The sequence below is a fragment of the Physeter macrocephalus genome, chromosome 14 (assembly GCF_002837175.3).
Source record: "Physeter macrocephalus isolate SW-GA chromosome 14, ASM283717v5, whole genome shotgun sequence".
Lineage (NCBI taxonomy): Eukaryota > Metazoa > Chordata > Mammalia > Artiodactyla > Physeteridae > Physeter > Physeter macrocephalus.
This window is the reverse complement of record NC_041227.1, coordinates 964,110-991,139: the sequence shown is the minus strand read 5'-3', so window position 1 is coordinate 991,139 and position 27,030 is coordinate 964,110. Positions and strand designations below refer to the sequence as shown.

The 27,030-nt window shown below is 51.1% G+C and overlaps 2 protein-coding genes across 2 annotated transcripts in view; one reads left to right on the top strand and one right to left on the bottom strand.

The window, feature by feature from the left end:
- The window catches only part of DIDO1 (death inducer-obliterator 1), a 30,094-nt gene extending 9,750 nt beyond the window's left edge, over window positions 1-20,344 (bottom strand). The window contains exons 1-2 of the mRNA XM_055089930.1: window positions 20,212-20,344; window positions 1,403-1,576 (exon numbers count right to left, since the gene is read on the bottom strand). The gene's annotated coding sequence lies outside the window, so the exon portion shown is untranslated. The remainder of the gene's footprint in view (window positions 1-1,402; window positions 1,577-20,211) is intronic.
- Window positions 20,345-20,432: 88 nt separating this feature from the next.
- On the top strand, window positions 20,433-26,727 carry GID8 (GID complex subunit 8 homolog). Its single transcript, XM_007111937.4, has 5 exons — window positions 20,433-20,664; window positions 23,304-23,433; window positions 24,384-24,580; window positions 24,891-25,088; window positions 25,869-26,727. Exons 2-5 carry the CDS (start codon window positions 23,316-23,318, stop codon window positions 26,040-26,042), a joined length of 687 nt encoding a protein of 228 aa, XP_007111999.1. The 5' UTR covers window positions 20,433-20,664; window positions 23,304-23,315; the 3' UTR covers window positions 26,043-26,727.
- Window positions 26,728-27,030: the final 303 nt, after the last annotated feature.

Here is a 27,030-nt window from a genome sequence, read left to right as displayed (position 1 = left end):
TTCCAATTACAATCCTACTTTTGAGATGGACCCAGGTCAATAAAAAACCAGAGACAGAGAGAAAGGAACAAAACATGAAAAGATGAACAAAAAAATTACACATGAAAGTCATTATTTAGAAATTCTTTTTTTTTTAAATCTATTTAATTTTTGGCTGCGTTGGTCTTTGTTGCTGTGCATGGGTTTTCTCTAGTTGCAGCGAGCGGGGGGCTTCCCATTGTGGTGGCTTCTCTTGTTGTGGAGCACGGGCTCTAGGCGCATGGCTTCAGTAGTTGTGGCACGCGGGCTCAGTAGTTGTGGCTCATGGGCTCTAGAGAGCAGGCTCAGTAGTTGTCGCGCACGGGTTTAGTTGCTCCGCTGCATGTGGGATCTTAAGTTCCCTGACCAGGGATCGAACCCGTGTCCCCTGTCTTGGCAGGTGGATTCTTAACCTCTGTGCCACCAGGGAAGCCCTAGAACACTATACCTATGTCATCCTTTTAGTTAAAGATCTAAGAAATATTTCAGAGGACTAACGTTATGCTTATTGACCATCACCGTGGTACAGCTCATCTATGTGTATTTACATATTTAAACAACGTTTCTCCTCCTGTGCCCTCATTCAATCAGTATACCTAGTTTGTTCCACAAACGTGTCTCTGTTTCTACAGCCTCCCCTGTAATTGTGGTCTCCTTGGTGACCTCAGAGCAAACATTCCGTCCCACCTCCTTTTAAAGAGACAGTGACCATCTCACTCTGGTCACCCCCGCGCCTCCATGGCCACCACCTCTCTCACATGTGGTCAACCGATCTCAAAACGAGAAACGTCTCAGGAGAAACTGTTCACAACAGTGAACATTTATAAAAGCAAACAAATTACGATGTTCTCAGGAATTAAAAAGTTTTTTAAATTTATGTTAATCTGACCCCCCCCCAAAACCCCATGCCTCTGGATGTGAGTTCTGAATAATCAGAAAAAGAAAATCCAGTTATTTCCCATTTCCATGTCCAGGTCTGCAACTCCCCGACCCTGGGCCTAGGCCCACATTCTCCCAGGCCACCTGGAGTAGCTGTGACATCAGCACCTGTGCCACCAAGGACCACGCCACTGTCCTGGTCACCCAAGGCTTTCTGCAGGAAGGACTTTCCTCTACAAAATACAGTTCTCAGCAGAGAGAATATACAACGTCATCTTAAATGCACTAAAAAAACCACCCATGTAAAAATAAAGGAGTGTTCTGAATCAGATTCTTAACACACAATTAGACACTCTTCAAGAAATCCTGGGCTAAAGCTTAAACCATTTCAAACAAATACTAACATTACATCAGTTTCTTTACATATAATGCCGTTTTTGAAATAGAAAACATGACATCAAAACTTAAAATTGTGTTGCTGGCGTTAACACTATTGCCATGTTACCTGCCCCACACGGAATCTTGGGCGCTTCTTCCGACTTCCTAAAAACAACCAAAACCTGGCCGATGCAACTGTGGGTCCAAGGGAAGCGCCAAGCCCCGAACCACTGCTGCTGCCAGTCACTAGTCACAGATGACAATGCAGATTATCTCGAGACTGTGACCACGGAGTAAGCTCCTAAAAGAAAACAACAAAATAGTTTAAAGATTTAAAGCAACTATAACTAAAATCATGTTTAAGAAAAAAAAAAAGGCATGAAGCTTTCCAAACAATCTCTTATTTGCATGTACATTACGTGACCTACAAAGACATTCGGCGAGTCGACAAACAAAATCCACAAAACAAAGTCCCCCGCTTCCTTAAGGACTTTGGAAGAAGGGAAGATACTTCGACTACACTCTGAAAGCAGGGGGCTGGACAGGCCATGGCTGGCGCACTGGTGGGGAGGAAGCTGGTGGGCGGCGGGCAGAGGCCTCAGTGGGAAGGAGGGTTTCAAAACTGATCACTGGTACCAGCTGCTTTCCAATTACAATCCTACCTTTGAGATGGACCCAGGTCAATAAAAAACCAGAGACAGAGAGAAAGGAACAAAACATGAAAAGATGAACAAAAAGATTACACATGAAGTCATTATTTAGAAATTCTTTTTTTTTTTTTTAAATCTATTTAATTTTTGGCTGCGTTGGTCTTTGTCGCTGTGCACGGGTTTTCTCTAGTTGCAGTGAGCGGAGGGCTACCCTTCGTTGTGGTGCGTGGGCTTCTCATTGTGGTGGTTTCTCTTGTTGTGGAGCACGGGCTCTAGGTGCATGGTTTCAGTAGTTGTGGCACGCAGGCTCAGTAGTTGTCGCACATGGGTTTAGTTGCTCCGCTGCATGTGGGATCTTAAGTTCCCTGACCAGGGATCGAACCCGTGTCCCCTGCCTTGGCAGGCGGATTCTTAACCTCTGTGCCACCAGGGAAGCCCTAGAACACTATACCTATGTCATCCTTTTAGTTAAAGATCTAAGAAATATTTCAGAGGACTAACGTTATGCTTATTGACCATCACCGTGGTACAGCTCATCTATGTGTATTTACATATTTAAACAACGTTTCTCCTCCTGTGCCCTCATTCAATCAGTATACCTAGTTTGTTCCACAAACGTGTCTCTGTTTCTACAGCCTCCCCTGTAATTGTGGTCTCCTTGGTGACCTCAGAGCAAACATTCCGTCCCACCTCCTTTTAAAGAGACAGTGACCATCTCACTCTGGTCACCCCCGCGCCTCCATGGCCACCACCTCTCTCACATGTGGTCAACCGATCTCAAAACGAGAAACGTCTCAGGAGAAACTGTTCACAACAGTGAACATTTATAAAAGCAAACAAATTACGATGTTCTCAGGAATTAAAAAGTTTTTTAAATTTATGTTAATCTGACCCCCCCCCCAAACCCCATGCCTCTGGATGTGAGTTCTGAATAATCAGAAAAGGAAAATCCAGTTATTTCTGTTAAGTGGAATGAAGTACTTTATTCAGAATAGATCATATCATTTTAGATAATCTGGTTCACTTTGCTTCTTTTTTTTGATTTTACATTTGCAAAATCGCTTTCATAATTTCTTCCCAGAAATTCTAATGTAAAATTTCAGGTCATGAAACAAAAACAAACCCCTATGATCAAGGCAAAAGTTAAAAAAGAAAAATTGTGTTATGTTCCTAAGACAACTTAAAATGTGGGTCCACACACAACAGCAGGTCACCAAACGGTGGTCACACCGTATTGGTAACAACTTTTCCCCAGAGGAAAAGAACGGTGGGCGGGCAACCCTGAAACTGGGGAAAAGAAAACCTGGAGGAGAACATGATGCACTGACATAGTTTTATATCTTTTACATTTCTAAGCGCAAACGCCCTCTCAGCTGAAAACGGCTCCATTTCCTAAGCAGACCTACGAATACCACGAAACCTTAGGTTCCCCCAGGCCACCCAAGGACAGGAAGCAGCCCACCACGTCCCAGGCAGCTCTCCAACTTTTGCTGTCGAGGTCCCTTTATACCCTTAAAAATTTTGAGGACCCCAAAGAGCAGTTGCTCATATGGGATATGTATTTCCAAAATTAAACCTGAGAAAGGCTTCCAGAATTGTGGCTGTTCCCTGATACCACATCAAACCTCAACAGGCTGCGGCCATGAAAAGTAGTTGCGACACGAATCTGCAACCACATCCATGAATGCTCCACACCTTCCTGCGCTGTAACGCACTCTGAAAACATCTTTTGCCTGTGTGCACGGCGGTCAGTTGGACACATGCAGCGTCCACACGCTGGCATATTTCATTAGACGACACGAGACGCATCTGTTACTGTTAGCGCCCATCTCCGGAAATGTCTTTCATTACTGAGAAGCCATCAAGCTCAGGGTGGCAGATAAAAGCTTTTCAAAATGCTAATTTTCGTTTAAAGCTGGAATCTGGTCATCAATAACAAATACGGTCAGTTGCTTTCCTTGAGTCGTGCATCTTGGAGAAAACGCCTGCCACACACCACCTGGAAAAATGCAGTCCATCGGCGATGCTCCGCGGCCCCCGGCTGTGGGTGCCTCTGGCCCCTCAGGGGCGCTACCAGGAACCTGTGTGCCAGCAGTGCAAATGCCGACCCGGCAGGGCCGGCTCACGAGGCCGACTGTGACCCTGGACAGGGCTTCTGAGCTCTTAGCCTCCAAAGGGTTTCAAAACACACCATTTCCGGGAGCTCAAGAACACGCTGGATACACGCCAAGCAGTCACACGTATCTGCACTTGGGTGTCAGAGGAGAGGAAACATTTGCTTCCACAAAACTGTTCTAAAACCACCACTTCATTTTCCCTTCAGACTATCCAACCCTTGAAAAACGTTAAGCTGCCAGAAGTGATTTTCTTTAAAGCAAAACCAAAAACACGCTCCCCAAACAAACAACGTGAGTGATGCCCGACTCTACAACCACATAAATCTGAAGGCTCCACTTCTACAAAGCTTGCGACAGGTAACTAACCGCATCTTACCCATTTGAAGATGTTTAGTTCTATGGACTGGAGACTAATTTCTCTGCGATACTTTAAAATGTAATATATAACCACAATGAAGCTCCTATTTTCACAGCACAACAAACACGAGAAAACAGTTGCAGCTTCTCAACAAGATAACACACAAGCACACACCTGCCCTGCCCACCTAGCGGCAAAACAGGGTGGTCCTCCGAATCTCACACCCCCAAAACAATATTCAAAGCTAACAATTTTAATTTTGAAACAATTCTAACCTGCCCGTCACAAGTTATATCCAATGCTACAACATAACCTCATTATTTCGGACTCTGCTAACTCAATTTATGGTTCTAACAGGCTGGGCCAAAGTTCACAGTTACTGTTATTTCACGTTAAGTCTTCCATCTCATGACGAATCCTTTGCTGGGGATGAGGAGGGATTGAGAAGATGCTGAAAGTTCTATGAAGTACTGAAAAAAGCAAGCTTTCCCAATTAAAGCCTCTTTCACAATTCCATTTTTATTAATGGGACAGTCACTAACGAGGGCACGCCCATGAATTTGAGAGGACAGGCGACATCCTGCCAACCTGGCAGCGCTCCCTCTCAGTGACCCCACGCTCATCCTGACTCGATTGCACAAGTGGCACTGCAGTCCTTTAGGTGGCCAATCCAAAGTCTGCTGCTTTCCAAATAACAGTCGTTATTAAAATTCCACTGAAGCAAAAGGACCCACAGCACGATAAGCTTCTCAAGCGGTAACTACAGAGAGAGAAATCTAGGAACCACCTGCTGTTCAAAATTTCTTAGGTGTTCTTGCTTTACAGGTCTGTGCAAACAAAAAGTAAAACTTGTTGCTTAAAAGCTCGCCAGGACTGGTGCCTCCGCCAAGCTCTGGTGAGGCGGGACCCCAGCTCCCCCACTGCGGGTGGGCAGTGAGCACTCTGGCTTCTCTCTATCCACTTCCTAGTGAAGACACGGGCTTGTGACCTCGGTGGGCAGCTCTCCAAAAGTGCTTCAGGAACCACCAGCAGAGCCACCTGAATGTGTCCAGGTTAAGGTGGAAGAAACAGGCTTTCCCTGTTCTCTACAGAACTGCCTGCTACCTTGGATGGACTCCTGCCGTGGTCTGCACGTTTGTGCCCCCGGAGCCCTCCTGAATGGGATGCCTGCCCTGGAAAAGAGGCCCCAGAGCTCACCTGGCCCTCCCACCGGGACCCAACTGCCCCAGCATCCTGACTTCAGGCCTCCCGCCTTCAGAGCTGCGAGAAATCAAGTCCACTGTGTAAAAGCTCCCAGTCTGTGGTCCTTGCCACGGCAGCCCGAGTGGACTGAGGCAGCTCCCTCTTGTCTCTCAAGGAACAAGAAAACATGGCTTCAAACACTGGCAAGGGACTATCTGAATCCTACACCCTGGGGGTTGGTGCTTATGAGACAAGGCCCCAGCCAGGGTCTTCGGGACCCTCTGAACTGCACAGGCTCTTGTCCTCACCAAGTCTGCAAGATGGGGCAGGTCTGGCTAAATGCCCAGGACAACACTGGGATGGGCCCCCAAACTGGAGCCTCCCCTCTCCTTCCCCAATCAAGACAGAGGGTGTGACTGTGGGGGTGGGGGAGGGCCACAGACAGGACCTGGGCACAGTAAGCCGCTCCCCAGGACAGTGAGCCCTGCTGGGCACCTCAGGGGCTGCTTCCTAGGGACCCCTGATCCTCCAGCTCCGCCCCCCCAACCGCCCCCCCTGCTATCGCTTTTATATCCGCAATGGTCTGTCTGGGTCCCAAGTGCACCCGGGCTGGCTACTCCCTTCCAGCACCCACGGGGGCACTGCTGCCAGATCCCCGTGTCACCCGTAGCACCCAGTGCAGGCCCGGAGCACCGTGTCTCGCTGCAGCAAGAGCTGTTGGTAAGGATCCGGTGAGAGGCTGTGGGTGAGGACACCCTACGATAAAGGCAAAATGCCACCGTTCCCTCAGGCCAAAAGACCCCTGGAGCCTCCTCACCCAGAGCGCGCCCCGGCTGTGCTCTGGGGCTCTGGTTCGAGGCGGTCCACTTTGAGGGGGACGTGTGCACTGAACCCTCTTCACCGGGGACCACAAACTAGCCAGATATTCCATGCTTTCCCCAAAAAGCAAGAACGTGGTTGAGGGCCCCCTGAAGACATTGTTTATCTTAAAAGTAACCCATTTCCCCAGGTGTTAAAGTTCAGAGTCAACTGCCTTTTTAAATTCCCATTTCTCAACAGCAAGAGCATTTCTAACCATGACCTAGAGCAGAGGTTCTCAAAGTGTGGCCCGCGGGCCTTTCAGGAGGGCCCTCCCAAGGTCAAACTATTTGCACAACACTAAGGGCACGGACGTGGTGGTTTCTCAGAAGCCAAATGACAGAGATAGGACGAAGGAGACAAGAGAATCCGGCTACTGTCGCTTAAGCCAGACATTCAGGAGAACTGCAAAACCCTAGGACAATGCTACCTTTCTCATTAAATTGTTTTTGTTTTGGAACATAGTTTCTATAAAGTTTTATTTATGTTATTATTTTTAAGTAAGTAAATTTAAATGTCTCATTTTTAATGCCAAATATGGGAAATATCAATAGATACAACATAAACAAAAGCCCTTTGGGGTCCTTGTTAATTTTATGTGTAAAGGGGTCAGTCTGAGAATGGCCAACAGCACAGACATGACACTACTGGCAACTTCAAAGGGCTGCTCCTGATGGGCCAGTGAGACTGAAGGGCCGTGACAGTGACGCTCCAGGAGGCTGCTCTCCCAGACCCTCCCCTCCTCTCCTCGGATGACTGAGAACGCACCAATTATGAAACTGCAGCATTCAGAGGGACTGCCACCTAAGTCCAAAGAGAAAATGGTTGGAGAAAAAAACCAAAGGCCTGCTGCTGTCTCACAAGTATCTGCTTCATGACTGGAGCTGCATCTCATGCCATAGGCCAAGGGGCAAAAATAATGCTTGGAGACCTTGGAAATGCAAAAGTCAAGAATTAAACTGTATACTTGAGCTGGAATCTTCCTTTCTTTCTCTGAGATTAGAAGAGGCCAATGTCTAGCTTTGGGGGGGCAGTGGGGAAGGTCCAAGCTTAAATAAAGCAGTTATTAAATAAAAACAGGATGTTCTGTACTGAGTTTTACAGGTCCATGCAGAGCTCAACTTGAGGCAACTTCCCTGACTCCTGCCACTGCTGCCCGGGTGGGGGAAGTGCAGAAGAAAGCCACCTTACTACTAAAAACACAAATACTGTTTAAATTACAATCTAACAAACCTAAAGAGTCAATGGCTAGCACTGACCTAGCCCTGTCTCCATGAGGCACTGGGGGCATCTCAGGGGGACCGCTCCTTGTGCCGGCTCAGCATCCCCAGTCCTGACCAAGGCAGCCACCAGTGTCCTCCTCCGCTGACCACAGCATGACCACACCCACACACTAACAAGTAGGGTAAGTCCTCTGATAAGCAGATAGGGGGCTGGGAGGCTCAAGGGGCAGCACCACAGAAGAAGGCAGGCTTCACACCAGGGTGTCCCTGCCTTCAACCCCAACTGCAAACCTAACAGCTAGGTGTGCTGCCCAGGGAAATGGGGACAACTGTTGAAACTCCATTGTGTCAAGTGTCAGTCAGAGTATGATAAATAGCCTGTGTCATTTATTAAAATGACAATGTCTGCTGGCGAGCAGCTGGAAAAACAGGCCCTCACAGGAGAATCTGCAAATATTTACAGAGAGCCCCTTCTATGCTGGGCACAGAGCAGGCGGCATCTCTGTTCCACCGGGCCAGGTGGGACTGCTTCACTGTGACCTGCCAGGGATAACTAGGGAAGTGCATGTGCGTTTATAAGGGTGCTCCCAGCATGATGCCTTTTTTTTTTTTTTTTTTTTAAACTAAGGGACACAAACCAACGTCCTCACCAGGCGACCAGTTTGAGAAAAACCCAGAACCAGCCATATGATGCAATTCTTTAAGACTATAATTAAAGGATGATGAACTCTACAGCCCCTGCCATGGAAAGAGCCCCACACCCTTGAGCGAAGCCAGCAGGTAACAGTTCCCAGCACATCTTGACCCCCCCACCCCGCCCCGCCCCAACCAAGTTCACAAACACATCCACAGCTGTAACTGGGCTTCCAAATGGTGCCATTTCTGGGGTTTCTGCTTTCTTTATATCCTTTCATATTTCTTTATATCCTTTCAACTTTCTCTCTCTATAAACTTATCTCTGCAACCCAAACACAGTACAGCTATCTTTACATTGGGGGGGAAACCTCATCTACCTTCCTGTTGTAAAGGTGTATTAAATACCTCTTGAGTGTCTCTATCAGCATATGAAAAACAAAACCATAGCACATAAGTTTGACACTCAAGAGAGAAACTTCTGCTTTACAAACTACAAACAAGATAATCACACCTACTAAGTAGGTTTTACAGTCATGGCTACAACAATTCTTATTAAAATGAGTACAATTACCTATTCAACTTCACATAACAACTTACCCTCAAAATCAGAGGTGACCTTTGAACAACGCAGGAACGGGACTCCCATCCAATTCCTGTGTATAACTTATACTTGGCCTCCGTATACCGCAGATTGTGTAGTACCGTAGTATTTACTACTGGAAAAAGTCCCTGTGTAAGTGTACCTGGACAGTTCAAACCCATGTTGTTCAAGGGTCAACCATACTACTCAAAAAATAAAATGAAGAGAACAGTATGGAGGTTCCTTAAAAAACTAGAGTTGCCATATGATCCAGCAATTCCACTCCTGGGCATGTATCTGGAGAAAACTCTAATTTGAAAAGATACATACACCACAATGTTCACTGCAGCACTATTCACAATAGCCAAGACATGGAAGCAATCTAAATGTCCACTGACGGATGAAATGGATAAAGAAGATGTGGTTAATGTATACATCAAAACATTACTCAGCTATAAAAAAGAATGAAACGTCATTTGCAGCAACATGGATGGACCCAGAGATTATTATACTAAATAAAATCAGAGAAAGACGAATATATATCACTTATATGTGGAATCTAAAAAAATGACATAAATGAACTTACTTATTACAAAACAGAAATAGACTCAGGCGTAGAAAACAAAGTTTATCCCCTTGCCCGAGCATGCGGGCAGGGGGATAAACTCTAATTCCAAATTAGAGTCTGGAATTCAAAAAAAAAAAAAAAGAAAAGAAAAAGGCCTAAGCGAGAGACTCCAGGAAGTGTGGGACCTTGAGATCAAGGGGGCTCAATGTAGACCATTAGGCCTCCTCCTTCCCAAATAGTATGTGTCCATTAACTGTTAATCACAGAGCCTTTGCAGTGGAATTAACACACATCATTTGATGCTGGCCTTAAAGAGAGTAACACTAGGTTTCCACCGTACCTGACGCCATCATTTAAGTAAGAAGAAATGCAAAAGGGACTGTTTAAGGAGCGTTTTTCTTAAAGGACTTCCCGAAGCCACTAGGTGTATGAGAAATCAGGCCTCTACAGGACACAGTGCCAACTGCAGGGACCCAAGGATAACAGTGAGCTGACCTGTAAACATTCAACCTTGGCTCTGTAAGAGCCAAATGGAAATCACTTGGTAGCTTGCAACACGTGTATAAAAAAGGTAAAACGCATCATGTTAACAGAAATAAAAAACAATCAGGACCTGAAACGTGGAAAACACACACTAAAAAGACTCAGGACCTGGAACATGTGGAAAACACACACTAAAAAGACCCAGTCCGCGGGCTGCCAGGGAAGGGGCTCCGAGCCAATAAGGCACCCTGTGGTCAGTCACGGACTTCCAGTGTCAACAGCAGGACCCACAACTCCACCGCCAAAAAGAAAACTGGAGCCAAGTCCCCATTCCAAACCCTCCCCTCCTCACCAAGAAGACAAACCCCACCCACACGAAGGGCCACCTGAAGCACTGGGCGCCCTGTGTCCAAGCCCCAGTGACACATTTCCTCAACAAGCCACTGTGATGCTCACACACGCATACATGCTGTGAGGGGCACTGTTCGCCAGCAAGAAATTGGTGACCGCGGGTAACAGCAGACAATCAGGGGAGCGGCCAACTGCCCAACTTTTAATTCTGCCCTTTCTTATCAGAGCATAACTCGCTTTGCCTGAAACAGCCTGAATTTAATCGAATACTAACAGAAGACGGTTCTCGGTGGAAAATCAGAAGTAAATTAAAGATACACCTTATTCCTAAACTCACTGCTAACGTCTGCAAGAACACGGGCAGCTAAGAAACAGAAGGTGCTCAGGAAATGCATTAGGCAGAACGCTTCACAACAGGGTTGGGGCTGGGCCTCCCCAGGTGACACCTGAGACGCCTCTGCCGTATTAAGATGGGAAAGCAGAAGACTAGACGTGGAGACGTATATGTTCAATACAAGCCACCCTCAAGTGCCAAAAAGGGGCTCCAGGGACGTGGATGCCGACCCTCACAGGTCCCCATTACACACGTCTCCAGGCCTGGGAAGGCCATCTTTCTGGTGCCTGCTACAACCAGGGTGCTTGGCACACAGCATGCAATAAATATTTGTTGAATACAACGAGGAATCGTTCTAAAGGTCACATCTTATTTCCTTAAAATCCATGGCTAAGATATGGGGATATGTACATGTGTATAACTCATTAACTTTGTTAAAAAGCAGAAACTAACAAACCACTGTAAAGCAACTACACTCCAATAAAGATGTTGGGAAAAAAAAAAAAAATCCACGGCTAAAGCACCTTTCTTGGAAACATAAAGCCAGGGACTACTTAGCTCTGGGGAAATCATGGAACATTTGTCTGGGGTTGGCCCAACGGCCCGGTTAGAACCCAGCTCTGCGATCTTGGGCAAGCTCCTTAAAGGTGCTTTGGCTTCTAGGCGGTTAGAACAGGTACAGAAGCATCCTACTCGCTGAGACGAATTAGCACACATCAACTGCCCAGAACAGGGTCAACCTTGGTGAAATGCCCACCGTGAGCTGTAGTTGGTGCCAAGTGGAGGCTCAGCTTCCCGCTTACCAAGCTATGGGTAATGAGCTTATGTGAGCACACTGAAAAGATCTTAATATCCGCCCTTCCCTCCTGCAAAATACCCAAGTACATGAGGTTCAAATCTCATCCCACCAATGTGCAAATTACATGGATATTATCTAAGGCCAAAACACGAATTAAAGAGTATCTTCAACTTAGCTCAGGTGCTGTCGTTCTAAGGTCCTAACTCTAAGGTCACTGACTGAAGTGCTGGATTCAGAGCAGAAAACCTGCCCTGACCTCCAGGGTTTCCCAACCTGGCGGGGGAGCAACCGTGGGGGAAAGAAAAGAGAGCAAATGAGGGCGTGGGATCTGAGCCCCAAAGACGTGAGCCAGAAAGGGCACGGCCGGGCACACCTCCGGTGGAAGATGAACGTTGCCCCTTTCTACTCTGAGGTTGACCAGAGGATGAGATAGAACACAAATTTGTGTCCTACATCAAATCGACAAGTCACACAATAAAATCTAAAAATCCGTATTTTACAGCTAGGCCGAAGCCGATTTTCTGAAGGCCTTTTTTGCTTCCTGTAGCATCAAATATCACACAACTATCATAATATTATTCTCTACAAGAATAGTCGATCAGAAACCAAAGCCATAAAGCGAAATAAAAGCGAAAAGAACCACACTTAAAAAAAAAAACCCAGAATGAAACTTCATCTCCTTTAAGGTGTCCAGAGCAACTAGACACTTGTTAAAAAACAAAAAACGGAGGGGGGGGATTCAATCCTACGTTACACAGTTACTTGAAACAGAATCACCTCCTCTACGCACCAGCAGCGAGACCAGGAACTTCTAGGAAAAAGCATTGCCCTCCTCCTGCGCTGCCGCTGGGGGGGTCACCGGGCGGCGTCCTGCTCGCGCACCTCTCAGGCCGTCCACACTGTAACCCAGCCCCGAGGACACGCCCGCGGCGGGAGGACCGGGCCGGGCCCCGCCGAGTGGGCCCTGCCCGGCAGCTCCGGCGCCCCCGGACCCCCGCCACCCGCTCCTGCCCACGGCCCGCGCGGCCCTCCCCCCTCCCATCCCCCTCCCCGCGGCCGCCGCCATCTTCTCAGCTCGACAGAGCGCGGCTGGGCGCGGGCCCTGCGGCGCCGGGCGGGCCGGGCTCGGGCGCCGCCACCCCTGTCCGTCCCTATGCGGCCTCGCAGCGGCCGACCCTCCGCCCGGCGCCCCGGCCGCCACTCACTGCGCGGGCCGCAGGCCTCGAGGACTTCGCAGCCATTTCCTCCGAGCGCCTCAGAGTGGGCGGGCGGGGTCGACGCCGGCCGCCGAGATGCGGGGGGTAGAAGGGCCGCCCGCGCTCTGAGCGGAGGGAAGACGCCGGCCACCGAGACGCGGCGGGTAGAGGGGCCGGCCGCGCCCCGAGCAGCGCCCCCGCGCGGCTGGCGGAGGAAGGAGCCCGGCCCAGGCCCCGCCCCTGCCCTGCGCCGCGCGGTTCCCGAGCCAGAGGGCCAAAGCTGGGAGCAGAGGCGGCGCGGTTCCAGTCGGCTGGCCACCCCGGGCCCCAGAAGGGGCCGGGAAGAGGGTGGAGGAGCAAGGCGCATCACTCCTTTCCCACCAGACTGCGTTCCCAGCTTGTCTGGGACTCGAGCCCGCTCCTCACGGGGCCAAAGAGCTCAGTGCCCGGGCCGCCCCTGCCTACTCAACCGGGCACACCTGCCCACGAGGACTGCAGGGCACGTGCCCATCCCCAAATACTCAGCAAACGGACTTCAGAGGGGAAACACCTGCTACCTTGGGACACTGGACAATGGCCCCCGAGGACAGTAACTCCCCGGCCGAGGGTCTTTGTCCCCATCGCTGCCGCTACAGCTCCCTGCTTCCACATTCCTTCGTAGCAGGAACCGCTGGGCAAAAAGTAGAAAAGTGCCCTGTGTGCAGTAAAGCTCCACCCGTGACTCTACAGAGGGCTGCCAGGTGCTTCCGTGAGAACCAGGGGCCTGGGAGCAGGTGTGCTTCTAAATAAACATCTCTGAAGATCACACGGCCTTCCACGTTCTCAGACTGTCCGTTTTCTTCAGAGGAATCCAACACAGCTTGTTTCTGTTGATGTGATTCCATTAGAACTGCTTCCATGGACTCTTGCAAGGATGAATTCTGCACTCTTAACATCTTGATTGTCTTCAGGTTTGCTCCAGATGGGTGTATGAGAAGTTCATAAACCAGACAGAGTTGAAACTGGCTTGAACCAGCAGTGTGATCTTGGGTAAGCTGTGTGTAAAATGGGACTCATGCTGGGGTGCAGGGGAAGCTCACAGGAGGCCTCCCTGCAAAGGGCTCCCTAAATGGGAATCGGAACGGGGAAACTCCAACCAGCCTCGTTAGCTGAAAATCTTTACATGAAGCAAACCCAGCAGCAATGTCTTTCTACAAGGTGAGATTTTAATTGGTTTGCAGCTTCGGGCGGGTGCTGGGACGCACGAAAGACACTGAGGACCGGGCTGCCAGTGGAACAGGAGGAAGCTCCGGGTGGAAAGCCCAGTGGACAGAAGGGAGGCCCAGAGGGGAAGCCCCGCCTGTATCACTGCAGTACTGGGGGGCTCAGGAGGGCTCTTGGGCAGCAAAGGAAAGGAAACCACGCCCTCACCAGCCCTGCAACTGAGCCTCCCTTTCTGATCTCCCAGCAGGAGCTGGCCCTGACCACGAGCCTCCAGGCTCAGGGGCACCTGCCACCTGTGGGAGGAGTCAGGCCCTCGCCCTTCTCCCACCTCTTCAGGTAACTCCAGTTCACCTGTTGTCACTCCTCACGGGAGCTGCTCTTCCCTGGTAAAAAAGTCATTTCTGGAACTGCAGTTTGTCGATACTTTTTTTTTTTTGTGTGTGTCGATACTTTTTAGTTGAAGTCTACTAGCTAAGGAATACCTTCTCCTAACAAACTTGTACCCAGAGGAACAAACGGATTAAAAAGGAGTCTCCAGTTGTCTCAGATTCTTTCCTAAATACCCCAAATACACAAAGAAAAATCCCAAAGTTCGGGGGACTGACAACACAAGTAGCTCAGAGGGCAGGAGGGAGCAGGAAGCTAAATAGGCTTCCAGGACTCTAGGGGGTTTCAGTCTTTGAGAAAATGTATGATTGGTGCATCCCCAACGTGTGTGGACACCAGGTCCTGCCACCAATACCCATGGACAATTCGGAGGAAATTTATAAAAGCAGAAAAGCACATCCGGAAAAGTCAGCAATCCTTTTAAAAGACTGCTTCCTGGCGTTCAGCCTCTTCTCACCCCTGAGTTAAAGCCCACTGGCAAGCCAGGGTCCTGAGCAGAGCACCCCTCTCCTTGCAGTCAGGTGCAACCCTGAGAGACAAGGCAAGGTGCGTCTAGGCCCTTTCCGAGGACAATTTAAAACCGGGCGAGGTGACAGCCAAGCAGCTTTATTGCTACTCTCATTTGGAATTCAAAGGCAAGCAAGCCAGCGCCCTCCCAGCAGGCAGGCAGAGAAGGGGCTGGGTAGTCAAGGTCTAGGGTGGGGCCACTGCCTAGCCCTGGGCAAGGTCCCCAGTGAACCTGGACCCAAACTCAGACCCAGGCCTGGGGCAGAGGAGAGATGCCAGGGAGGAGAGAAGAAGCCAGGGGGCAAAGTCAAGGTGGGACACCCCCCCCCACCTTAGCTCCCCCTCCCCTAGCCTCGGCCAGCAGTTTGGAGGAAAACCCTCAGGGTTTCTTCAGAATAGCTCCCGCAGGTGCCCTTTGACCCAGGGGTCACGGGCTGCAGGGCTCAGACGTCAGAACAACGCTTGTTACTCCTCCCTTTCAGGGTGGTTCCTGTAACTCTGAGACATCTACTCCCCCCCCCCACCCCGCGAGTTTAGTGAAAAGTAAATAAAGTTAACTTCAGAAGAAATATTTTTAAAAGTATAAGGCATAAAAAGTGTATTTCCTTTCTGGTTGGTTTCATCTCTTAGCAGTCTCTAAAGGAACACACCAAATGAAAAAGCCAGAAAAATCAACGCCTTTCACAGATTTTGACAGAAAAGCAGTTTAAGAGTAAAGCAGAAACACCATTTGGTGTACTGGATCCACCACCGCATTGTGCCCAGATACACCATTTACCCTCACAGCTCATCATACCACAAAGTACGTTAACAGGAAAAGGGAGAAACAAGCCCACAGATCTGAACCGAACTCCTAGGGCAGCTGGTGGGCAGGAACAGGAACCTCCACAGGCTGGGAGAGAACAGTCAACTGAGACAAGGAGGGCCCAGGGCAGGGCCGCTGCCACCACTCCTCCGCCCGCACCTGGCCTGGGGGGCCTCGGGCAGGCACACAGCGACAACTAGCTGTACCGCCTACAATTTAAGAGATTCGTTTTTCTGAAAGAAAATACTTGAAAAGTGAAAGACAGCTGAAGGTCGGGTCTAACAGTGGCTTTTTCTGCGTTTGTCCAACAGAGAAAAAAATGTATAAATTCCTGCTCTTGCCTGGGTCACGAAAACAAAATGGCGAAAGTGAGAAAAGAGTATTTGAAGGAAATACCAACAAGACTAACACAGGCTGAGCTATTAGGAATTTCAAAAGGATACCCAAGAGGTTTTATTCTGGGGTATCCCTGATTTCAATGAAATCAATACCCATAAATTACCCTTTCAATACCAAAATAGTTTTGAGTTCCACATTGAACCAACTGCTTCTGAAATTTAGAAATCCAAAGAGAAACAGGATCTCCCAAATCTGTCTACAGAAGGTAGGAGGACAAGAATGTTGCCTTTTACAACTACACAGAAAAATGACAAATCTTGGGAGTCTGTCAGACATACAAAGTTCCTCTCGTTCAATGGAAAGTAAAAACATTTAAAAGAGTAAATATAAGAGGATTTTAAAGTCAAAAAAGAAAAAACAAAATTTGGTGAGTGTTTTTTAAAAGGAACGCGTGGATATCGACTGAAAAAATGCCTCATCTTCATTCAGTGCTTCTATCTCCCAAGTCAGACATCTGATCAGAACTGGGCTCATGCAAAAACAAAACCACCAAAACCAAACAAAAACAAGAAATCCCTCAAAGCATATACAGATATACAGCTACGCACGTACACGTTATAGGTGTTTATATATACACGCGCGTGTGTCTGTATGGATCTCCGATGTGTGCATCAAAGCCCTAACCAGCCAGGTGTGAAGGGAGGGAAGGGTCAAATTCAGCAGAGACGGGCTGCAAGCAGTGCACTGACTGGTAGCCTTGTGAGCACGCTGCCTGTGCCCCTCCATCCGGCCCCCACCCCACCCCAAGCGTTTCAGGTGGCACCGTGCCGGACACAGTTTACGTTACAACCTCTGCAGGAGTTAAAAGGTCAAGAAAACTATTACTCGAAAATATTACTTTACCCATCCAAAGAAACTTATGACGAAACCAGTGCTTTCTGATTTAGTGATATAATCGAGAAAGGGAAATACAATCCCACAAGGAGGGGGAAGGCGACCATCTCAGACCCCATTACACGTGCTTCACAGGGTCTTGAATACATGCAGCAGAACTAAACAGTAACAACAGTCTTCCTTACTCCTTCCAACAGCTTCACGGAGAAGCTGAAGACAAGACACTGTGTGAAGCTAAGGCTATTGGGAACTGACTTTTTGGAGTTTACTGCCCACTTGTGGTAACGATTCCGAGCAGCAACAACCAATCAGCTTATACCTTATCCTCAAGAATCAGGGTTGATGTGCCAAATCCCCTGGAAAGCAGGGCTCCAGCATGTAGGGGTTTGATTTTATGCTTTGAGGGTATGAGAATAAGACAGAAACACCCTCCAAAATACTGCAATTCTGTAAAACACGGCTGATACCCAGGTTGTTGAACAGTCCAGGATTTGATTAAAGGAGCACTGTGTATTTTATTCTCAAAACGCATTTCCTTTTTAAAAAACTCTTGCCTGCTCTTTTAAAACTAATAAACCTTAACATCTCTCTTTAAAGAACTGATCTGTGAATCACTACGTTGTACATCTGGAACGTATAATATTGTACATCAACTATACCTCAATTAAAAAAAAAAGAAAAGAAAACCAATCACAAAGAGAGAAAAGAAAGAACTGTTAATCTGGCAGAATGAAACTCTTAACCAGGGCTTGGAGAAGAGCAGAAGCTCTGGGCCCCTGCCTTCCTATCGCGAAGTCGGTCAACCAGCCCAAGGGGCTGAAATCTTGGTCAACCTGCTCACTGCCCCAGCTGATGACCGACGTGGCCCTGCACCCCCAGCTGCTTCCTGCTCCCCGCTCCCCTGTTGCATGCGGGTGTCTTCAGGGCTCGGCCCAGGCCGCCTCCCTCTTCACTGCGTACTCTCCATCCGGGGCCTCACACCCTCCTGGCCGTGCTGCTGTCCTTTAACCATCCACTCGCCTGTTCCCCTAACCTCTCCACTAGATGCCTCAAACGCACTGCAAAGCCTAACGCATGCGAAACGAGCTCCTGCCTTCTGAGCTCCCCGCTGATCCGGCCCTCCTCTGGTGTGTCCCCATTCAGTGGCGGCCCGGCTCTGGGAACCCAAAGGCACAAGCCCGCAGCCCAGGGTTCTCTCCGACACACCGGCCTCCCCCTCAGCCATCGAACCCCCTGGCGTTAGCGTTTCCCATGACCAAGTCCACCTGCGAGCTCCTCTGCACACGTGCTGCAGGGCCCTAGGCGCCTCTCAGTGTTAGACACCTCACCCCCTCTCAGCTCACCGCGATCTGACATTTTCCGCCTTCACCGGCTCACCGAACTTCTTGCCCAGTCACAAGGGCAGCTTTTGGTGAATGTCAAGTGGCCCGCCCCGCCAGTCGCTCTGCTGGAAGCTGCGCCCCGAGGCTGCTGAGAGCCCGGCAGCAGCGCTCTGGCCCTTCCTCCCTGCTCCTCCGAGGGTCTGGACTCCATCGGCTCCTCCTCTCCACGGACTTCCTCCGAGTAATACGTTTACGGACTCTCACGAGGTGTCACCAAGAAACCTGCACTTCCAGCCTCATCGTTCCCTCTAGCGTTCCACGGTCACCTGGGCCCCTGACCAGCCCTTCCCCCCCGCTCCCATCTCACTCCTCACCCTGCCGGCTCTTCCTCAGTTGGCGCCACCACCGACCCCACCAACCAGGCTGCACACCCGAGCGCCGTTCTCGACTTCGTCCTCTGCTCTCACTCCACTGGGACTGCTAACTTCCCGTCCTTCGGCCTTTTTTGCTGAGACTGCTTCTAGCGAAGGTCCTCACCCTCACTCATCTATTCCTCCACATTCTCGGCAAGTATCTACAGAAACCCTGCCACATACTAGCCGCTTCAGCTATTATGAGGTCATGCGTTGGTGGTGGTGAACTGTGACACGCTAAGAGGCATCAGTGACATATAACGGCGTGAAGGCAACGAAGGAATCGTTTAGGGACCACGTGAACACGAAGGGGTGGCACGACATCCTGCTTGTCGGGATGGTGTCCCCACTCCCAGGAGTTGGCCTCAGGAGTGTTGCACGCAGACCCAGCTCCTGAGAGCCCAGAGGTGAGAGACCCTGGTGAGTCCAGAGTCAGGGTAGGAGTGGTGAGGCTTTCAGCTGTGCTCACTGAACACAGGCAACTGGGGAGTTGCCGATGGGTGTGAAGAGGGGGCCAGGGACAAAGAGAGATGATCCTGCCTGAAGTGTGGGTTTCAAAAAGCAGCCAGTATCTAGACAGAATTCAGGCTGTGCAGGACCACTTCTGGGGGTGACGGGCCATTAACCTATGACCCGCACAGGAGGTGCAGATGAACCTTCTTTAGAACCCTCTAGCCTCTTAGGGCACCAGATTTTTGCTCATGCACCCTTGAAAAGAATTTTTTAAATGTGCACCCCCTCGCTCATTATAAAGTTGACATCTAAAGTTGTTTATAGGATTAAGTACTTGAAAAGGATGTAATTACCGACATATACTGCATTTGCGTTTGCCTTTGAAATAGCTTTAATCAAAGCTTTGCACCTGCAGATTTAGCTCATTTGACTAACTCTAATGAAAAATATCCACAATTAGTCGTCACTGTCAAACCTATTTGCCAAATTCCACTTACTTTCTGCAAGAAGTCCCATACCGCTTCCACGTTATTTAGTTCACTCCCCAGCAATCACAAGAAAACAACTAACCCCCGAATTCTAACTCAGGAGTACATCGGACTTCATCCGATGGAGTAAAGGACTGCCCCTCGATTTCCTTCCTGAAGGGCTCCAAAATCTTTTAACTTTACTCTCCAGAAACGGGAAAACGAGACCCTGCTCTGAAGGAGTCTGCAGTCTTCTCCAGCAGACGGACAATAGTAACCAAATAAACGGGCAAATGACTTTCTGCGTCTCCGCGACCACCAGGTCCCGGCCGCGGCGCAGGGAGACCCTCCGTTCTCCGGCCAGCGACCGCAGCACCTCGGGGCCCCTGTCGCACAGGCCTGCAGTTCCCGCCCAACCCGAGCGCGGCTTAGTGACCACGGGCAGGAAAGACCACCCGGCGCCGGGCTGGTAAGACCGCCGGGCCTGGGACCGCAGAGATCACGGGCGGGAAGAACCACTAGGCCCCGCGCCGCAGGGACCACAGGCGGAAAAGGCCCCCGGGAGGTTCCCTGAAGGCAGGTCCGTCCGGGTTGACTCAGCCGGCAGCGAGCGGGTGCGCGCTCCCCGCCGCGGTCGCGTGCCCGGGAACCCGCCCCAACCGTCGGAACCGAGAGCTCCCGCCGGCCGAGTTCGGGAGGCTCCTCCCGGGCCTGCGCGAAGGCGAGCACCGGGTTGGCAAGGACCCCGCCTCTGGGCTGCGCGGAGCACCGGCGCCTGTCCCCCCTTCCCGCCCCATGCCCTCGGGCTCACACAAACGACTGGAGGGACGCTGGGACCTTAGCCTCCGACTCAGTCCAGATGTCGCCGTCCCGGCTCGAAGTTCCCCCACAACGACGCCTCCACAGCGGCCACCTTATCCAGAGGCGGCCAACGCCTTTTGACTCTCGCGCCAATCCGTAGAGCCAGGGCGCCGTGAGGGGAGTTCTGCGCAAGGACGGAAGCTGGAGTTCCGCGCTTCCGGGCGGCAGCCGCGACCCGCACCCTCGCGAGAGCCCTTGATTGGCTGTCGGCTTGCAATCTCGCGAACTCGCGGGAAGTGGCTGAGGGGGCGGCCGCCGGTGCGTCTGCCCTCCCGTTCCCCGCCTCCGCTGCGGCCCCCGCCTCTGCCTCCCCATCCCTGGCGCCGCCGCCGCCCCTCCCCGCCCGGGCCGGCACCCCGAGCGGCCGCGGAGACCGCGCAGCGCGGCAGGCGGGATCCTCACGGTAAGATGGCCGCGGCGGGCCCAGGCGGTCGGGCGGAGCGTCCCCGCTGGAGCGCGGCGAAGCGGGGCGGGGAGGCGGAGGGCCAGGCGGGGGTCGGGGCCGGGGAGGGGTCGAGGCGGCCCGGGAAGGGGGCGGGCCGGGCCTCGGGGGTGCGCCGACCGGCCGACCGTGCTGGGGGGCTTTCCGGGGTTGGGGGTCCGAGCAGGTGTCATCGGGCCGCGTTGTCCGGGGAGGCGGCGCCCTCGGGGTTTGCAGGTCCAAATGCCCCCTTCTCCTAAGGCGGTGGAGCCCGAGCGCCGAGACTCGGTGTTTGTTGTTGACGAAGCACATTTAGAGGGAGGTCTGCACATTCCGAGGCTGCGCCTGCTAGGAGGTGATAGTTCTCGACACGTCGCACAGGTGTCTCTGCGACGGGAACCGTTTCCACCCGGAACCGCGTCCGAGCAGAGGCTGAGCTGCAGAGGCCGGACGTTGCTCTTGCGAGCAAGTGTTCCTCGCCGTCCGCAATGGGATGTTAAATTATGTCTGTGGGATTTTTAATTGCTGAGTTCTTCCTGCACAAAGCAGAATGGGACAGTTCTCCAAACTTGTTACTTTTTCAAACGTCGCTCTGTCGTCCAGGACTGAGAATTTGATCTGAGTGAGTTACGCCACTGGCCCGTAGCTTAGAGAGATGGGTCCTTGGGTGAGGGACAGCACCTCTTGATTGTGTCTTAGGACAAGTGTTCTTCTGCGGAGCAGAGTTGGGCATGGCATCCCCCACGGACCGAGGACTTTGTCTTGTACCCCTTTGCTTCCCCACCTACACTCTCTCCCTGGGCGATCTTTGGCGAACTCTTGGCTTTCAGTCATTTTGTGGCGGATGTTTCCCTAATTGTTTCCGGCGCTGAGCTCAGGACCTGTAATCCAGGTGCCTGCTTGACTTCTCCTGCTGTGGGTCTGATAGCCCAGACTTGCCCGGCTCCTCAGACCTGTTCCTCTCCTCATTTGTGGCTCCATCCTCCAAGGTCTCAAGCTTGAAACCCCCCCATGGCCCCCGAGTCTTCCCTTCTTTTATCCTTCCACGCTGGGTCCAGCAGCAAGGCCCACTGGCTCTGTCCACAGAGTCTTGATGGCTGTGCTCTGTGGCTCTTCTGCTGCTGTCCTCTCGTTTGGGCGGCTCCTCACTGGTATTCCTGCTCAGCTCTCACCACCCCACGCTCATCCCATGTTCACTGGGCAACCAGAGCTGTCTTTTCAATTTCTTTTTTTTTTTGAATCGGTTTAGCATGTGCTTTGCTATGTATAAAGTAACATCCACAACGTCTGTGTCAGTTACAAAGGATAAAACTGACGTGGACAGTGGTGGGCTCATCACCCATGCCGAGAGCCCAGCTGGTGCTCCCAGGGCCCCCCTTCCTGTGGTAACCACCCTCCTGAGTTTCATGTTTCATGCCCTTACTTAAAACAATGGCAAAACGGTTTTGCCGTGAACGTATGAATGTAGTGAGTGCTAAGCAGACACTGTGCAGCTTGTCTTGTCTTTGTGCTTTACAGACCGCCGCCCTTGGGTCTCTGCTGTGACTTGCTCTCTTCGTCCCGCTGGTTTCTAAGTCCCCCACGTGGCCACATCCATTTATTTTACCTGCTTTAGTAAATCCTGTTCCGTGGATGCAGTCACAGTCCCTCCTCAGTAGTTCTAAAATCCACATAACTCTGAAAACCAAAAGTTTTTGGTTTTCTTTTTAATCTGTTAGATGGCAAAACCTCACCTGGCAAAGGCTGTTTAGTAGCTTCTGTTCCACTTGGTTTGAGGCCTCATACGTTTCACTGAAGAAATCATATCTGATTGTGGGGTGCTGCCCCACACCACAGAGAGGATGGCGTATGATACGTGGTAAAATGTGCAGATAGTCTTGGCACAGCCTGAACAGTTCTGAAGTCTGAAACCGATCTGCCCCAGGGTTTTGGTCCTGTGGGACTGTGGTCCTGTGAACCGTAGTGCATTTGTCTGTGCTGCTGTTGGAGGAACATCCAGGTTGTCGCCATCCTGAGCAGTGTCTCTGTGGACAGGCTTGTCTGTGTCTGGGTCTCGGTCTCCAGGAGTAGAAGAGCCGGCTGTGAGGGGCAAACGAGCGCAGCCTTGCAAAGCGACACCGAGTGTTTTTGCTGTGCGGTCCGTTCTGACCGCAGGGTAAAGGGGTTCAGGAGAACTCCACGTCTTTGTGAACACTTGGTGTAGTCAGACCACTTCATTTTTCTCAGTCTGGAGGGTGTGTGATGTGGGCTTCTCCACAGCACGTGATTCTTCAGCCTGTTCCTCTTGTGGCTGCCCTTCGTGCTTAGAGGGGAGTCCATCTAGATCCCCCTTGTCCTGTAGGGCCTTAATCGGACCCCGGCCGACCTCTTGACCTTCTGGTCCTAAGACCCTTGGCCGTTCCTCACGTTCATCTTACCTTCCGAACACCCCATCCTTCTCTTTGGTCCCTGAATCTGTGTTTGAGTCTACGCTCTTTGCATGTGCTGTTTTCCACATTTTAAGTATCTTCCCACTCTCCCCCTCTTACTTCCTGCTCTGTCGCCGTGTTTATGTCTGAAATGATCGTAATTGTCATAGAATTCTTCACCGATTCTTAAACTATTATCTTTTTTCCCTGTAGAAATAAATCAGAATGAGTTATACAGAAAAACCCGATGAAATCACAAAGGATGAGTGGATGGAAAAGCTCAATAACTTACATGTCCAGCGAGCAGACATGAACCGTCTCATCATGAACTACTTGGTCACAGGTAAGGGGTATGACGAGGGTGCTGCCCCTAGGACATGCTTATCCCTTTCTGTGCACACAGTCAGGACTTAACTGAAGTTTTGTGGTGCACTTGTGTTCGGGCGTCATGAAAACGCAGTGTTCTTTTGATAAACTTGTAGTTACGGTTTTAAAGAGATATCCTCTTCCGGAGATGAGATCATGATTCCAGGTCTCTGAAACCTAAGGAAAAAACCTGTTTCTTGGCCTTTGACATTTTTGCAATTGATCAACATAATTAAGAAAGTGCTGAAGTACATTTAAAACCCAAGTAATTAATCGCTTCTGGCCAGTCTGGTAAATGATACTGGACTGTTTCTAGAAGGTGTGTCCAACTCAAAAGAAGAAAGGGGGAAGGGCATACGGAAGGAAAGGCACATGCTCTGCGGCTAACGCTCAGTCCTCCTTGACACTGCAAAGCAAAAGGGTAACTCTGTACATGGTGAGAAAACCCACACGTTTCCAGAAAGTGAGTCTCCTTCCTGCGAGTTCCCAGTGGCCACCACCCCTCTCACCAGTCTCTGATGTTGAAGAGAATTGTAAACTCACCAAGAGTGGGAGTGGCTCGGGCCTTGCAGGCTGAGAGGGCCTTGCTTCCCCTGGAGCAGGTCGGCAGCTTCTCTGCACTTGGCCTGGACCGCAGCCCTCCCCCAGGGGCCACACCGGCACGTGGGGCCCCAGCACCCATCCTCACCTGGCTGGGAGGTTAGAGCGTTTGGGGTGTGGGGGGAAGGAAATGAAGTACTACATCTGCGTTTCTGCATTTCCGGGGCATAACTGATAAGTCACAAAGGTATTAAACCCAAATCCCCAAGAAAGTGCAGTTATATCAGAGGTTTTTTATTCAAGGCGGATGGGCTTTCTGGAGATAAAAGGGCTTTGCATTGATGTCTTGCTGACCTTGTGAGCAGTGAGGATGGTTTTCATTTCCAGAGGGCTTTAAGGAAGCAGCAGAGAAGTTTCGGATGGAATCTGGTATCGAACCTAGTGTCGATCTAGAAACGCTCGACGAGCGAATCAAGATCCGGGAGATGATACTGGAAGGCCAGATTCCCGAGGCCATCGCACTGGTCAACAGCCTCCACCCGGAGCTTCTGGACACAAACCGCTACCTTTACTTCCACCTACAAGTGAGTCTGGTTTGCGGATGCTCGACAAATTAAGGTTCTTTCTGGGATTCAGAAGTCACGAGGCTAACTCGCCTTAATAGAACGTTGCTTTAATTGACGTGGGGAAGGGGTTAGAGTTAGCTGCTCTCGTGTATATCTCAGAAGCTGTTTCTTGCTTTAAAAATGCAAATGTAATAACTCGGAGTTGCTAGACAACTCTGTCCTTTGAGAGGCCCTTTCCGTGAGAAGCAGGCGCGGCCGGCCGCGGGGGTGTCACTGGCCGGGTGGCCAGGCGCCCGGTGCTCACCCCATCTGCCTGGCCCCCGACCAGCAACAGCACCTGATCGAGCTGATCCGCCAGCGGGAGACGGAGGCGGCGCTGGAGTTCGCGCAGACCCAGCTGGCCGAGCAGGGTGAGGAGAGCCGGGAGTGCCTGACCGAGATGGAGCGCACGCTGGCCCTGCTGGCCTTCGACAACCCCGAGGACTCGCCCTTCGGAGACCTGCTCAACATGATGCAGAGGCAGAAGGTGGGCGCCAGGCGGGCAGGGGGCTTCCGTCTGCATCCTCCACAGATGTTCACGGGATTTCCAAAGAAACGGGGCGGTGGGTGGGTGGGTGGTGTCGAACGGGACAGCGTTTCTGGCCGGGACACTGCTGGGAGGGCATCGGCTGTTCCCTAGCTGAGACTTCCATCGTGTCACACTAGGAGCCCAGGGCATCGCAATTGTTACACGACAGTCAAGACTCTGCCCGTTTTTCTTGTTTATCTGAGCCTCCTTCCTGTGTAGCTGGAGACTCGTAGGAACGGGTGTTTCAGGTACCTTTTGATTGAAAGTCCACACTTGCTTCGGACACTTCTGCGCTCCCTGTTGTAGCCTCTGCGTTCCCGCCGGCATGGTGGCTCCCCAGCTGCAGTGCTCCTTCCCCGCCACCCTCCGCTACCCTGGAAGGAGGGTGTCCTTGGGGTCCACCTCAGGTGTCGTCCTGGGCTCGTTAGGATGGAACCGGTCCCACCCCCACCCTGGTCTGCCCTCTCTGCCAGTCCCCTCGTGCCCAGCTCCTGGCATGTCACCGCCGTCCAGGCCGGGTGTGACACCTGCCGACCACACCGTGAGCTCCTCTGGACAAGTAGTGTGTTTTACATCCCCTGGAGCGCCCGACGGTCACAGGCTTCGTGTCTGTTCAATAGTAACCAGCTTCTCACGTAAAATTGGTTTCCAAGACGCGTGAAGTGCATCTTACGATGGACCCTTTTTGCGGGCGCCGTGCACGTGTGCAGGCTTTTATTGGCCGCCTTTATTTTCTAGGTGTGGAGTGAAGTGAACCAAGCTGTCCTGGATTATGAAAATCGTGAGTCCACACCCAAGCTGGCAAAGTTACTGAAACTACTCCTTTGGGCTCAGAATGAGCTGGACCAGAAGAAAGTCAAATATCCCAAAATGACAGACCTCAGCAAAGGTGTGATCGAGGAGCCCAAGTAGAGTCTGGGCAGGGGCCCCATTTCACCACCCGGGCCGGCAGAGCACCGTCGGGGACTGAAGATTTTTACGGCAGCAGAGAACTCTTTCCTCCCCCCTTCTACTTTTTTTTTTGACCCAGAATCTTTTCGAAAGGGAAAAGTAGCCCTTTTAAGTGCTGGAGAACGCGCAGTGAAAGACACCGTCTCTTCCAGAAGGCTGGTGAGGACCACACCATGGCCTGACCTCAGTGCTCTGGGAGTCTCGGCTCCCACGGCGCCGCATCTTCGGGACACTGGTCCACCCCGAGGCCCCCGCTCGGAGCATCTGGGCAGCACTGATGGCCGTCTTGCTCTCTGTTTGTGTCTAGGCAGACAGCGCATCCTCATCCTCCCACAGCTTGGCTGGCCTTCGTGTAGAAGTATTTCTTCCCCCCCTTGGTTTTTGGTTTGTTTTCGTTTTTTCATAGGAAAGACTATATAAATTTGTAAATCCCGATTCAAAGACTTCTTTTGTGTGCGGGTCCCGAGTTTGATTTTTTTTCCCCTTTGGTCTGGGTCGTGTGGCTTTGGGGGAGATAAGTGTGTGCGTGCGTGTGTATAGAGGGCGGGCTGTGTGTTTTTTAAATTTTTAAATATATATTTTGGTGCTGTACGTGGTGAGAGACTCTTTCCTAGTGGATCAATAAACCATCTCTCCTGCGCAGTTATGTTAGAAATAAAGGTTTCTCTTTGATTTCAAGAGTGGCCAAGATGGCCTCGCCCAAGTTTTAATCATCTCCAGCACACCTTTTGCTTCTGGGGCTGGTTTCCCCATGTGACGGCAGTGACGCCGTCTAGTATCTGCAGCCGGAGAGATGGGTGACGGCGCCGCGGCGTGTGCCGTGCTGTATGCCGCGGCACGTGCCGTGGCACGTGGACCCTGTCACCCGCACTTCAGCATCTCTCACGCTGTCAACCAGTTCTGTGCCTGTCCTTCTGCGCCCTCACATCTGTCCCCTGCCCGGCACCCA

Excerpts from the sequence above, each read along its gene's own strand:
- GID8 (XM_007111937.4), top strand. The coding sequence starts at position 23,316 with ATGAGTTATACAGAAAAACCCGATGAAATCACAAAGGATGAGTGGATG. Across the intron at positions 23,434-24,383 it reads CATGAACTACTTGGTCACAG|AGGGCTTTAAGGAAGCAGCA; the intron begins GTAAGGGGTATG and ends TTTCATTTCCAG. Across the intron at positions 25,089-25,868 it reads ACATGATGCAGAGGCAGAAG|GTGTGGAGTGAAGTGAACCA; the intron begins GTGGGCGCCAGG and ends TTTATTTTCTAG.